General features: G+C 39.7%; 1 protein-coding gene across 1 annotated transcript in view; it reads left to right on the forward strand.

Annotated features, from left to right (window-relative positions):
• Positions 1-527: 527 nt before the first annotated feature.
• Rorb (RAR related orphan receptor B) overlaps positions 528-15392 on the forward strand; it is a 182097-nt gene continuing 167232 nt past the window's right edge. The window contains exon 1 of the mRNA XM_055613911.1: positions 528-1180. Within this exon, the coding sequence (XP_055469886.1) occupies positions 1174-1180 (7 nt within the window). The 5' untranslated portion in view covers positions 528-1173. The remainder of the gene's footprint in view (positions 1181-15392) is intronic.

Consider the following 15392-nt stretch of genomic DNA (forward strand, 5'->3'; position numbering starts at 1 on the left):
CTCTACCTCTGAGGCAGAAGAGTCCTGACAGGGTAAAGGACTCTGCCAGAGGAGAGGACATTGTGGGAGAAGGACTCTGCAAAGCCCTGCTGTAAATACAAAACTCTTGCAGGACTCCTGCAGTGAGAGAGGGCTAGGGGATGGCAGCCCAGCGGGTCCCCTCCGCACTTTCCTCCGAACAGCCGGCTAGTGTCCCTTTTCTAACTACTGGAGTCAGAAGTGAGCGACAGTCGCAGACCTGCCTCACTCTCCCGGAGCGCTACGCTCGGCCCAGATCGGACCCCAGATAGGACAGTCTCTAATTCCCAGTCTGGGTCCCCACCAGCCTGGGACGCCGAGCCCCTAGCCCCGCCCCCTGTCCCCAAGCGCGTCCCCTCCCCCGCTTTCCCAGCCGCTCCACGAGCTGCTGGGCTCTGATTGGCCGCGGTGCTGACAGGAGGCGGGGCCAGGAAGTCCGGCCAAACCCGCCCTCGCGTATAAGCCTCTTCTGCGCTCGCTCTCTCCACCTCTCTCCTCTTTCTCTCTTGCTCCCTTCCTCTCTGCAACTGAACAGTGAAAATTCACATTGTGGATCCGCTAACAGGCACAGATGTCATGTGAAAACGCACATGCTCTGCCATCCACGCCGCCTTTCTTTCTCTTCTGTTTCCTTTTTTTCCCCCTTGATCATTCTCCCTCTTCTTTGTAACTAACAAAACCACCACCAACTCCTCCTCCTCCTCCTGCCGCTGCCCTTCTCCTCCTCCTCAGTCTAAGTGATCACAAAAGAAATCTCCGAGCCTGACGCGGTGGCATTTTAAAAAAAAAAGAAAAAAAAAGCAAGCAAGCACACTGGAGAGAAAGAAAAAAGAAACAAACAAACAAAAGCAAAACAAAACCCAGGCACCAGCCAGCTAGGACATTTTTTTTTCCCCACTCTGCCTGAAAACAAACAAACAGCCATCAAAGAAAAAAACAAAAAACAAGTCATCAGCAACAGCATCAAAACTGTTAGCATAGCGGCGGCGGCCACCGTTACCCTGTGGCCAGGACATCTGCCTAAAGGGATGCTTCTCTCGGCGGAGCAGCAATTCGCCGACCGCCTCCTTTCCTCGTGCTGAGCGGGATTTTTGGGTTCTCTGGGGTTCGGGCTGTGAGCTTCATGACTACGCGGAGCAGGACAGCAGCCACACCATGCGAGGTAAGCGAGCCCCGGGGGCGTCCAGGGGTCCCGGAGACCGGACAACTCTAACGAGACCCGGAGCTTGGGGGAAGGGGGTGGGGGGAAAAGAGGGGAGAGCGCTCAGCCCAAGGAAGGGAGATACTGGCTACGCGCAGCTCCGTGAGTTCGGTTCGCAGGTGGGACCGCTAATGGCCTGGGCTGGGAAAGTTGTGAGAAGGTGTGGAAGGCTCCGGGACTTCCGCAGTACGCGGGAGGGAGCTTTTTGGAGACGGGGGATGGTGCTGATCGCTTCTCCCAGTTCTGGGTTTGCTCCGGATCGTTGCTGCGCGTCGCTCTCCGGTGCACCATAGCACACCGGGTAGAAGAGAGCCGGGAGCGGACTGACTTTGGGTAGAGGCGGCTGGAAACCGTGTCAAGCCTTGGTGGCTGGCCAGAGGTGAACATGCCGGCTTCCGGGAGGTTACACAGAGCCAGGCTGCCGGGCGCAGGGGCATCCCAGTCTGTAGGTGCGTCCCTTACCAGAAATAGTAAACACGGATGCTCCCGGGAACTGGACGCTGCTCCCCATGCCTGGACTGTCCCCCAGGTCCCCTGTTCCCGGTTCCGCTTCACTCTGGCAGGGACCATCCACCCCCCCTCCCCAAAAAAAAAAAAAAAAAAGTTGCTAGGAGAAAGTTCTGGAGACTAAAGGAGAAAACAGGAGCTCGGGCTATCTTGTGAGATAAAGGACCAAAACGGGAGATAAGTGCTAAATGCATCTTCTTGTCAGGACCCTGAAAAGTGCACCACCACCACCCCCCCGCCCCCCGCGGGGGAAGACAGAGGAAGTCCCCTGCTCTGGCTCAGACGACCTGAGCCCCTGGCCAGGGGAGTTAAGAGTCAATTTGTAGATCTCTGTGGCACAAGTTTCTTGCTCTGTGCCCAAGACCCCTCTCTTACTTTACAGCAGGACACAGATTCCCTCTTTTCTTAATGAGGCCACCAGATGCCCTCTTGACTTAGACATCTGCGTTTGTCTGGACACCCAGTCCCTACATCCAAGCGTCTCTCTCCTTTGATGCGTTGCGTTCCTGCGATGGCTTTTCTTTCTGATTCACAAGTCCCTCCAGAACAGCAACAACAAAAAAATCAAGCGGCCACAGTCAACTCTGGACCTTATTGCATCTTGGACATAAGTGCTTTGAGTAGGACCCATTTAGAATAGGGCCCACAACTACCAATCTCCATCCACCCGGCTGCCAGCTCCCACGCACTGTTCCCCCCTCCCCCTAGGGAGGAGTGGGCACGACCAGCACCCTGACTGTCAGCAAGGAGCCCTGGGCCTGGCTTGACCTTGAAGGCATCCAGATGCTGGGGCCACCAGCTTGGGGCCTAGGCTGTGTAGGACAAGGCAGGATGAAGAGGGCTGGAGACTGTCACCCATGGGGATAGGACTCTAGATAAAGGACAAAGGTGTCTCGGTGACTGTCTGGATTGACCAGAGCACTGAAAGTTAGGATCTCTGTGTGCTTGTAGGCAGTGACAACAGCTGATTGTCCCAGTCACAGGACGGTCACATGCTCCGCTATCCAGATTAATTCCAGAAACTGGCGGGGAGAGTTCCTTTGCTCAGTGAGAAACTGGGTTTTTCTTCATCCTTTATCTTTTTGTTGTTGTTGTTGTTTATCTTTTTCTGCCCCACCTCACACACTTTGCTTTCGGTTTTCTTTCGATTCCATCTGAGGCTGCCAGTCAGTAGTTTGGCTTTTTCTCCCCTCCCAACGGTACCCCTTCCCCCAACCCCAGGCTAAGTTCAAGCTACCTGAGGGTCAGAAACCATGTGCCACCCCACAGTTTGTCCCCTGCACTAAATCCTGGAGCCCAGCTGCAAAGCTCTTAAGCTACAGTGTCAAGCAGAGAGCGGCTTCTCTGCACCTCACCTTGATCCTTGATCCTGCAGTGTGCTGCTCTGTCCCGTTGGCTGCACTGCCAAGTTCCCCTAGTGGACACCTGGCTGCCAGCTTGAAGGATTTAACACCAGGGCTATTCCTGGTGTATAGGTGTATAGGCTAGATATCCAGTATGAACTCACACCTTTGCTTCAGAGGACCACACTCACCAGACTGCCCAGGTCTAATCCAAAATGACTCTCCTGGGGCAGCCTGGAGGAAACTACCTGTACAGAAAAAGTCAGGGCTCTCTAGCCCTTTGCCTCTCCTCTCTGGACCTTACTGTCCCATTCACATTGCCTGCAGTCAACATCTTGTCCCATCCCATTCTAAGCTGCTGTTCATTAAAGATGAAATGAGAAGCCCATTTGAGGTTCAATGCCCAGTATTCCCACTGGGAGGTGTGTATAGAGTGAGGAAAGATTCAGGCTATCCAGAAGTCTCCAGAAGTTGAACTTGAGTCAATTAAGAGGTGAAGGAGAGGAAAGCATCAAATCATCTCTCCCTTGTGCAGGGCTGTTAAGCAGACAGTATTGAATAGACTCTGCTGGGGGAGGAGCTGCCGTTAAACTTGGCTTTGCCCTTTGCATGTGAGCATGCCATCTACTCCGTTCACCATGCACTGCCCTGCCAGACACACACGGTCTCCATTCCCAAGTGGTCCTGTCAGAGCTTTCGCTCCAAGGTTTGCTTCTGGCAATGGCAACCATCCTGAGTCAGGTCAATTTGCCAGACACAAATTGTGTCTAGGATTGGGCAGTCTCCCCGTGGGCCAGTCCAGCAACCTGCCCTCACGGCAGACTTTGCCACCCAGCAGTGCCTCTGCCTGGGATATTTGAGAGACTATTTTTGCAGAAGCTCTAGGGTAACCGGGGTGGTAAGAGGCTCTGATACTTGAGTCCATTGCTCTGCCCTGAATCTGAACCTTCCTGACCAGGACCCAAGTTTCAGCCATGGCGTCCTGTCCCGGAAGGTGGGGGAGCTTACAGCATGGTGGCCCACAAAACTTTGCACCCTTTGTCTGGTGTGGAGGGATGTACTGTGAGTTCTAGCCATGCTTCTCTTCTTGCTGCCTGAGAGGAATCTGCCGGAAAAGGGGTACTCTTAGGTAGGAAAAGAGTGAGCCAGCCTGGTGTGGTTTTTAAAGGCTCCCTGTTGCGTAGTCTATTGGTTGCTTATTACAAAGGACACTAACGGGGTGGATTTTTTTTTCTTCTGCCTCTGCATAAAATCCCTCTTTCCCAAACAGAAGCAGTGTTGCCTCTGTGATCAAGAGGTGAGTGCAGTTTGCGAGGATTTAACTCTGGTTTATGCTTGCTTGTAAACAAGGAGAGGTCCTGCCTTTTTTTTTTCTTTAAGACTAGATTCTATCATTTACAAGTAGTAAATTTGTATTGCTTGCTAAACTTAAAAAAAAAAATCAGCTTGCTCTCTGAGATGCAGTCACCTTTCAAAGTATAGAGGTATGAATATCCTTAGATTTGTTTTTCTTAAATCAAGTTGTTGTTCCAAATTTTCTGTACAAGTTCTAATTAAATGACTAAAGTTGAATATTTCTAACCAATATTCCACCTTCCACATATAAAAAAAAATGAAACATTGCTGAAAAGATATCTCTGCCAGCACCCCATTAATTTCTCTCCACTCGGAAATCACCAATGAACTGTCTTTCTAACAAGAAAATCAATCATTCAACAGCTCAAAGAAAAATCTTAAAGCTGTGTCTCACGTACTGTGGAACTGTGGAAAAACATGTTTAACAAAAAAAAAAAAAAAAAAGAATTCCCTAAATAGTTATAAGCACCCTCGTCCACCTTGCTCCTCCCTTGACAGACATGGTGAATTGTTAACTATTGAGAAACACAAGTGTTAGACATCTTGGGGCTGCGGTTAAGCACTGTAGCTTTCATATTAAAAAAACAAAAACAAAAACAAAAACAGTTAATGTAAAGATGGAAATATTGAATATCAGTCTTCATAAACAAGAGTCATAAAATTACAGCTCCTTTGTCTGCATTCACTGAAGACTTGCAAATTTTCCCATTTTCCACAAATGATACCTTCCAGTCATTGGACAATCCTTTAAGGTGGTCGCTTCTATGGCTGTCAAAGAGGTTTTATGTAATAATCTCTTAATAAATATCAATATTAATGTTTATATTTATTTATTTATCTTGGTACTGTGTCAAAGGCTAAATTATTAAAACCCTCAAAAACTACTCAGATTATACTTTAAATGTGTTTCTAATTCACACAACATAATTTTAAAACTAAAACAATATAAAAGGCACCAAGAAATTATAGAAAATTTAGAGTTGGTCTTTTGGTATCCAAAACTAGTAAAAGCAAAAACAAAAACAAAAAAAACCTTGTTTTTCTAAAGCTAACATATGACAGTATTTAATACAAGTAGTTTTCCCACATAAAATGACAAATAAATATTTAATATTTGACTTCTCCTTTTATAAGCTTGTGTCACTCTTTTGGAAGATAAGACGGCCTATATAGTTTTCTTTTATACATTCTACTGCAGTAGTTCTTAGAAATGTAAATGTTACCCACAGCACAGTAATTAAGTTACGTATATTCATAAAGAATCTCTAATTTAAGGTAAATACTGCAGCTCTCAATAAATAAATAATTTTAAATTATTCTAATAAGTAATACAGTTTCAAAACTGTATACAAAAGGCTGCTGGGATTCCAAAATTTTATAAAATATGGTTTTAAATTATGCACAGTGAGATCAGTGTCACTGTGCCTTGACAAAATCTGTAACTTAGAGTTAAGCATATCAAAATTAAGAATAGTATCAGTGAACTGAAGGCTCCAAGTTCTATCCAATTAAAACCAAATTAAAAGTACATGAGCTTGTACATAGTGAGTACAAAAGTAATTGAAATAATATGAAATAATATTTATCATCCTAAGAGTATAAAAAGAGATGCTTACATTGAACCATCCTATGGTTACTCCACAAATACAAAAAGTAATAACTTTTATTTATATTAGCATTAGGTTGGTTGATGTTAATGCAATATTACTTTGTGTTAAATATATAGAAAGGTAGATGTTAGAAAAAAAATTGTGCTTAAAATTAAATATCATTTTTTCCTTGACGCTGTTCCACTTTAGCCATTCTTATCTAATGGGTAAAAATTAAGCCGACTAATGAAATAAGTCTTTAATGATGTAATGAATTATGGTCTTTGATAAAATGAGCACTCTACATAAAAAGTATTATTCCTGTAATTTTGCAATCATCTTTCAATTACAGCTTCTTGCAAATATTTAATCTGACTTTGAATAGAATCTCTGACTTAACAGAATCCCTAGCAGATAATAGCAGTCTTCGGAGGCGTCTGTTGATACACGCTGATACGCAATATGTCTATGCATGTGCCTAAAACCGCCCACTCACACAAAAAGAATGAATATTTGAGAGCGAAAATCATTCTTATCTTTGCTTTCACAATCCAGACTTCAGACTCAAACATATTTACAGAAGCAGAACGACTTCCCAAAGCATTCAGAAAGGAGATGTGAATACATGTGGTACTTGAACTGCATAAAAAGGAACTGCTAATAGCATCTATTTATAAATAATCTACACAAAACTCCATTATACTACCTAATGATAATTAGAGGGAAGGAAATCAAAGAACTGAGGATTGCAAAATAAATAAAATATTCCCTCTCAAATTAAGCAACAAATTCATAGATAACAAGGCTTCTGCCATGAATTTGAAGGATGTCTCCTTTGTAGCATAAGACAAAGGAGGCATAGAGGAATAAATATTGATTGAACTAATCATCTGATGAATAGAAATGAGATTTACCAGTGCACCAATATAATAGACTATGTTAACCAGTTCTTTCATGGCGCATATGCTGCCCTTTCAACCCCTGACCTCTTCCATTCAGTTCCTAACGAGGGAAACCACAGGTGTTATAACGGTATTTACGGTGAATCTAGCTAAATATAATAACATGCGGTTAACAAATGGCATTATGTGTGGATTCTTATAAAAAGAAATACTGTGTTCACAGAGCCACAGAATTATAGTTTACTTCAAACTACATAAAAGTTTAGCTTGCTTGGAGAACCTTTAATATAGAGTTACTATGTGGTCATCAATATTTCAAGTACCAAATTTAGTGACTCTATGATCCTTGCAATTTTATTAAAGCTTATCCAAGGGGGTAAAAGGTTATTTGATATATATATTTACCCACATGATTAGACACTATGCAGAGTAAACATTTTAAAATAACACTTAAAAAGTGTAATATTTTATAAACATGGCAAGCTTTCTTCTTGGTTAGTGACTGCTTTAGAAATATTAAAAATAAATAATAGCTCTATAATAATAACTACATAATATATTTTGTTTTAAATTAAGTTATTAATTGTTGGTATAGGCACATTTTTACAGAAGTCAAAAATGAAGACAACACCTCTTGACAAAAGTAGGCTCAAAACTTATTCAGAAGTGTGCTCTCATTTAGGAGGAAAATCAAATTGCTCTGACTTAGACATGTTCGATTCTGCATAGAGAATATTGTAATGGCCAGATAAGCATGTGCTGATTTTGTAAATTGCTTTATTAAAATGGGTAGTTGTCAATGTTATCATATTATGTTGTCTTGGGTTGTATTTCTCTAATTTAGGGAAACTATTGGCTTTATCAAAGAAAGAACAATTCAGCCTGGTTGTTTTCTAAGTGATGCTTTTGTGACGAGGCTGCTCATTGTTGAATAATCACATAAGCCAACTATTTTGCTCCATGGAGCATGCAGACGATCTGGGATGCCACAAGAGAATAGTTATACAGATTTTACCTCATGTTAAAGCCCTTTGTATTATACATTTCAAAAAAAAAAGGAAAATTTGAATTATTTGGTTTTTAAATTTTGTAAAGTATATAGTCAATCATCCTTCCCTTAAATGCTGTTACATCATTACCTAAACGGCTCAGGCTATACTGTGGGCACAGACATGGTGATTTCATACTGGGCTAAAAGTATAGTAAACAGTGTTCCCAGAATTAGGGGCAAACCATAGGCTCTTAGATTATTCTTCTAACCAAAATTTTAAAATCTGTTCTCAAATAGAAACTCACCTCTCTGCTTTATACCTCATAAACTTGAGTCTTTCCTATTCTGAAAACTGTCAAACTTGCTGATCATCCTACTTCTAGGAACTCAAGTCAAGATAAAACTTTCTTTGTTTGTTTTTTAACTTTCATGTATGAGAAGATGTGTCCATTGCTACTTCAATTTTAAGGGGAAAAGTTCAAATCTGTCATTTTTTTAATATCCATGTCTATATCAATAGAAGTGAATGTGGTGTCCACACACAGATTTACTTGCTGATCATGTACCCTAGATAGACTACAGGACTAGATCCTGGGAATGCTCAAGTTGATACAGTGGTCCATTTGCATTTTTGAGGCCTTGCTCTAGGAAGAAAAGAGGCAAAATCAGCAAGAAAATAGTGAAGAGTCTCCTTGGTACTCAGGTCTCACAGGTGAAGTGGTACTTTTAATGGCCTGGAAAGATGAACAGAAATCCTACTTTAGGTTAATTTGTTGATGTGATTTGTTGAGGCCTATAAAAATACTGTGTGGTATTTTGCCACCTGCCATTATGAAAGAACTATTGAGAAAACAGCACAATCTTATGTAGAACAAACAGTAGCATTGTTTTCAAATATCTCAAGTGATGATTGAAAAAAAAAAGAAAACCTAAAATATTTCTTAGTTATAAAAAAAAAGTACTGGGGACAAACGTCAGTATAAGGATGATTATGATATTTTTGTTGTTCTTTGTTTTAAATTTTTATTCTTTTTTACATAAAATAGAATCACAACCCTCCCATCCTTCCCTTTCTTTTACACAGCCCCTCCCAGGTCCCTCCAAATCATGCTTACCCATGCTTACCCACTCTCAAATCAAATGTCTCTTTTTCTTTGATTATTATTGTTACATACATATGTGTGTACATGTTACTTATTTTTTTTAAGTATCACAAGAGCAAAATGTAAGTAAAAATACAGCAATACAATACAGATATACTTTTTGCTTTTACAAATGAAATTCTTTTTTCCAAATAAAGAAATGGCTGAATATATTGAATTTCATTTTCTTTAATGTTTAAGCTATTATCTGAAAGGAGTGATACCACTCCAGGGAGTTTCTTAGATTACCAGATACTAAGACAAAATCCACCTCCATGAGAGAGTTTTGTAGGCAGTAGCTGAAGGCCCCCCGAGGTAGTCTTCACAGGCAAGGCTCCTCATTTTGAAATGACAGTTTGCCAGTTCTTATCTTACACATTAGCTCTGTGAGCTTTAGTTAAGTAATTGTGGTTCCTCGTCCCAATGTTTAGTCCACGCTGAAACACTGGTAAGATCGAGTTTCTGAGCCCATGAAGCTGAAAAGCAGGTCGGGCTGCAGAGAATTCACCACAGTAAATGTCACCATTTGAAAGCTGCCAAGCAGCCAAGTTGTCCTCACTGTTGGCCATAACCCCCTGAATTAGCAAATATGTTCTTTCCAATTTTCTGCACGGGAAGCAACATTACAGTCATACTTTGTAACCCTGAGAAATGGTATTTAGTTTGATGCTGTCTTTTAACTAGAATTTATTAGACTGAGGAAGTGTGGTCTTCTGTTTTAACACTGGATGGTGTTAAACATAGCCACATAAGGGATATATATATATATATATATATATATATATATATATATATATATATATGGTCCTTGGTCTGGTTATTTCTTGATACTAGGAGAAATCAAGAAGTAATTTAACAACCTGAACCTATTTCTTAAGTCTTCTGTAAAAGGGTGGAAACTTTGAAAGTCATTCTATTTTTCTAGTAGTTTTGATCAAGCAGTCATTTAATAAGACAAATGCTTTTCTGGAATCTTACTGCAGGTTCTCTCTTATCTTCTTATGTTTAATGGCAGTAGGCATGTGTTCATGCATTTTGGCCACTGTCCTTTTTTGGGTGGTAAATGTGGAGTAAACCTCAGAAAAACAATGCATTTATTTAAATTGTTATTTGTGACACAAACATTGTTTCTTTGTATATTTAACTTGTAAGAAAATATGCCTACTACTTTGAACTAATTAATAGCATTAAACTAATATCTGATCTTTTCATTAAAAAGACTGCTTGAAAGGCAATCTTACTAAATAGGATCAGAGTGTATTGTTCTCTGTAATTAATGCTCATAACATCAGATCACTGTGTTATTTTTATTTGCCTAAATGGCATAGTGGAACTGGTTACTTGAACAGCATTGTTTAAAGTGTTAAATGGAACAAGTCTAAGGAATGAATTACAAGAGTACTTCATATAGTTTAATAGTATTTCATTAGCATGAAGTTCAGTATTAGAAATCTCCCACTTACATTCTATAGTTTAAGATAGAATAAATACCCACATTATTTCTCACCCAGCAGCTGTTGGCTTCTAGATTTCAGAACCAAACAATACACAAGTTGCAAAACACTTAGAAATGTTGACTTCCTAATGAATGATTTGCTATTATTATCATTGTTGAATCAAATAACAAAATTATTACACAGAACATTTTCTGTTAACTTGTATATACGTTGTGCCTGGCACGTGCAAAGGAATTAAACACTTTTAAAGAAAAGAAGAAACCTCCATCCAAATTCCCACAGTTGTTAAATATGAGCAAATGCCACACAGTCTGGTAGAACAGAGGAACATTTGCTGGGGAAAACATGTCATATCTTTAAGGTATGGTGCTCCCTGGAAATAATTTTCTTTCTACAAAACAAAATATTTTAAATATATTACTTAGAGGATTTAGGATCTTAACATATTTATTAATTAGTTTACTTTAAAATTAAATTGAAATCATACAGTACATTAGATTTCTCCCTTTCAAAACTGACTAAATTTAAAATGAGATTAGCTCTTACCACTTTCATCCTCACATATATATTTTTTTACTGTTAAAAATTGTTTGCTACCGAAGAAATAGCACTTTTGGAACTTACCATGCCAAGGACAATTCAAAAATGAAAATATTAAGAATACTAATAATGTGAATACCCATCATGCTTTTGTTTCAATTTCTTAACTAATATTACTAATGATTAACTGTGGCTGATGCTCAAATCAGAATAAATGAACGTTTATGTTGTTAGCTTTAAAGCATGTTGTTTCGTAAGAAAACATACAGATTATGAGTTATTTCCTTCAAAATTTTGCTGTATCCACTTTCTCTTTAGTGATTTTTACAGTTGTCTAACATGATTCACTTAAGTGCTGGTTTAAAGTCAGAGACAAATGATTTTCTCATGATGCAGTCACGACAAAGAAAGTAAAATACATGACAAAGCAGTACTACGTACACTGTAAATCAGATTATAGAGCATTGAATATGTGTAAGACATTCAGCCATCCAAGTAACTGTCTCAAAAAGAAAAAAAAAGGTGAAAGAAGAAGGAGAACTAGGCAAAAGAGGAGAAAGAGGGAGGAAGGGGAAAGAGAGGAGAAGTTTCCTTATGAAAGGCCTAAAGAATCCATCAAATGATATTCAAAAGAACGTCTCGGGTGCACACTGTTTAATTACTCCCCTTCAAAAAACAGAAGAGGATAATTTGTCTGTGCTTGTTTGTTTTTCAAAGCTACCAAAATTACCTTAAAATGAAGCTTTCTGTCCCAGAACCTAGTGCTATTTTTAATAGTCTGCTCTCTGGTCTTACAGGCCATTCTCCTAGGCCACCTTTTCATGCATAGTGGACATTACTAATAAATTATGAAAGGCATTAATCACTTGTAAGTATGGATGTAAACTTTGTTGCTATTTGGTTACTATGTCCGTTAAGGTGAAGTTTTCATTAGAACTCTGGCCTGTGTTTTGATCACACAATGAAGAATCACTTAATAAAACTGTCTATTCAATTACAGTGTACCCTCGGGAAAACATACTTCTCCGCAGTTTTCACCCTGTGAATAATCATGATGTTATCTACCAACATGAGGAAAAATTAAACTAAGTAGTAAAAAACAACTTCAAGTTCTGACTAGGCACTGACTAGCCAAAATAATAGTGAATCCAAAGTGTAAATAATATTTTTCGTTTGAAAATCATTCCATTGGAGGTTTCAAATACACATAATTTCACAAACTCAAAATGTGCCTTTCTTTAGCTCAATTTCAAGTTTTCAGTAAAGTTGTGTCTTTTGTTTTGTTCATTGGGAATCTATTCTGACCATAAGGAAGCAAACTTAGGGAAAACATCTCTGAAGCTGTTCTGGTTGTGACATTGCTCTCTACTCATTTCCCAACGTCTCTTTCAATCTGAGATAAATGTGCTTGTTTGTCCTCCGGCTTGTCAGTTGTCTGTTTCTAATGCGTGTCAGCAAGATGATGGTTTCTCCTCAGGCATAAATATTTCAAACAAAGCAATGGGCTGAAGAGGCTGGCGTACCATCACTTCCCCACCTGAGCTGAATTTGCCTTGTCTGATTGACTAATATCCGCATCAGAGGCCCCTTCCTGTCCTTCTATGCTGCTTTATACAGGGTATTTCTAAAGAAAAGAGCCTTGGCACCATTAGGAAGCTGCCATATCTAATTGTGCCCAGGAATATAAAGGGGAAAACCAATTACATTTGACATTAATTCTAAAGAAATGCAGAGTTCCACACCTTTTTCACAACACTGCAATTTAATTTGTTTTGCATTTTGGCTGAAACAGAATGCACCTTACACGAAGCTATCATTTACGTGATTAATTTTTACGGTTTCAAATTAAGTCCATTTACGTTTCTTTAAAGGCATGATTGTTAGGCTGCTGTTATTGATTTCCCAAGCCTCCTCACTGTAAACTGTACTGTACAAAGAATGGTAGAAAATTCTAGTGCTACCCTGTTATTTATTCTTCAGGGCAGTAATTGATCATCTTATAAAATGCTGCTGACTCCTATAGTCATCCTAATTTGCCCCCAGATACTATTCAAAAGGAAACCGCACATACTGGGTCATTTTCATCTCATATTTGCTTTCTACTTTGTTTAATAGCATCAGGTTAGAAAAGACTGTAGACTTACCTCTAGTGATGCTCTTTGTTTTGCTTTATGTAAAATATCCTCTGATACAGCACTAGTTCAGGGAGAGTGGCACTCTACCTCAACATCATTAATTCTGTCACCATACCGCAGCTGCTATTAAGGAAAGTTCTGGGAAACACTTTGAAAAGGAACTGTGTAAAGCTGAGAGGAGCTGACAGATGAAGCCTCGTTCCTATACAGATGTTACAGCAGGAAAAAAAAAATAGTATAATAATATGTTGCTTGTTTCTTGCTCTGCAGCTCCCAACCAGTTTACGTAGATGCTATCTTGACAAGCCCACTCAGCAATATTGTGAGATGTATAAGGCAGGTATGCAAAATAATAGGTGTAGGGGAGAGAATCCAGAGAAAACTCTCACATGTAAAAAGAACGCCTTATAAAACAATTTAAGCCTCCAACTTCTAGATTTTAAAGTAGCCCCAAATTAAAAAAAAAAAAAAAGGTAAGCATCTGGTTTATTTAAAAGAAACGATAAGAAAACATGGCTAACGAACCCTTGGAAAGGAACTGAGATTCAAGTATTAAAGAAATAAAGCAGCAGAGGTGGCCTTTTCCCCTGTCACATGATAGGTGTGACGGACTGAGAATCAGTGTCCTTGTGTGCTATGGCGGTAGCTTAATCATATCCGTACAGCCTCCAACATCAACCCTTGTGACATTGTAGTCCTTTTTTTATCCCCCGTTTTGTTCAGTTTTATCCCATCTGTGCTTTCTGCCAGCGATCTCCGTCCACTGTTCCGGTGGCTTGGTGTCCTCTTCCGGGCTCCTCTTACAAAGTGACAAACGAGTGAACTTGGCACTTGTAAACACTGCTCTGAAAAGTCCTGACAACTAAGCAAAGCTGATATGTATTCTGGAATATTTTATCAAATCCCATAAGTGGAAATTTTGATAATTTACCTATGTATGTGAAAAGATGTGCACTGACACATACCTTCATGTTTGTGTATATTAACACTCACATGTGTGAAAGTTATTCATATTAAAAAAAAAAAAGTCATAGTCTTTGCTCCATCAATTCGCCTTTTTTGGAGTCCTTCCAAGGGAAAATAAACTAAAGGGCTAGCAGGAAGTATCTTCCCTAGACATGGGCACAGCCTGATTGTGTGGTCTGCGGTGATTCAGAGAATCCTTTCATGCATTGCCATCATGACACAGTCTTCGTGTATGTGCACCCACAGGACACATGTATGCATTTGCCATGTATTCCATGCAGCTCACTGGCATTAACTGTATATGTGTAGTTCATAGCATGCTTCCAAAACTGGGTCAAAAATGGCATGAAAATTGAAAGTTTCTTTGACTGGACTAAACCTGAACACCTGTAAGAAAAATTATAATGTAAACATTTAGATACAGTAGTACCTAACTTACATAAAATTCCTAAAAACAAAATAGTAAAAGCCACATCTGGACGTTAAGGTTTTTTTTTTTTTAATTACTGTTTTCTTCTTTATTTTCTTTTCTGTGCCTTGAAAATGTGCATACATAATCAATATGGATCTTTATTATTATTATTATTATTATTATTATTATTATTATTATTACAATTTATTCATTTTGCATCCTGGCTGTGGCCCCCTCACTCTACTCCTCCCAGTCCCACTATTCCTCCCTCTTCTTCCCCTATACCCTTCCCCTAGTCCACTAATAGGGGAGGTCCTCCTCTCCTATTATCTGACCTTAGCCTATCAGGTCTCATCAGGACTATCTGGATCCTCTTTCTCTGTGGCCTAACAAGGCCACCTTGCCAGGGGGAGGTGTTTTTAAGGTAAGAAAGTAAATACTTTAGGATAGTAGCAGACAGTATTCTTTTCGTGATTCCAAGTATTTTAGCTTAACTGTTAGCCTGGAGTACCTAGTATGTTGACAGGATTAAGAACAAAGGCCTAATGGGTCCTTGAAGAAATTAACTCTCTCATTCATTCCTTAACTAAGTTACAGTTAACTGTGACTTAGTGAATAATTACATGCTAGGCACTATACTAAAAGCTGGTGTGTATGCAGAACAGGATCATCCTTGTGTTCTACAGAACTTATTCTCTTATTCTTGAAAATCATATGCTACTATTGCAAAAACAAGTACTGGAAATGGTGAAACTAGAAGGAGAGTGAGGAATTGGGGAGGGATATGAAGAAGAAGAAGAAGAAGAAGAAGAAGAAGAAGAAGAAGAAGAAGA

Source organism: Psammomys obesus, unplaced genomic scaffold (assembly GCF_907164565.1).
Source record: "Psammomys obesus unplaced genomic scaffold, mPsaObe1.curated_primary_1811, whole genome shotgun sequence".
In the NCBI taxonomy this organism is placed as follows: domain Eukaryota; kingdom Metazoa; phylum Chordata; class Mammalia; order Rodentia; family Muridae; genus Psammomys; species Psammomys obesus.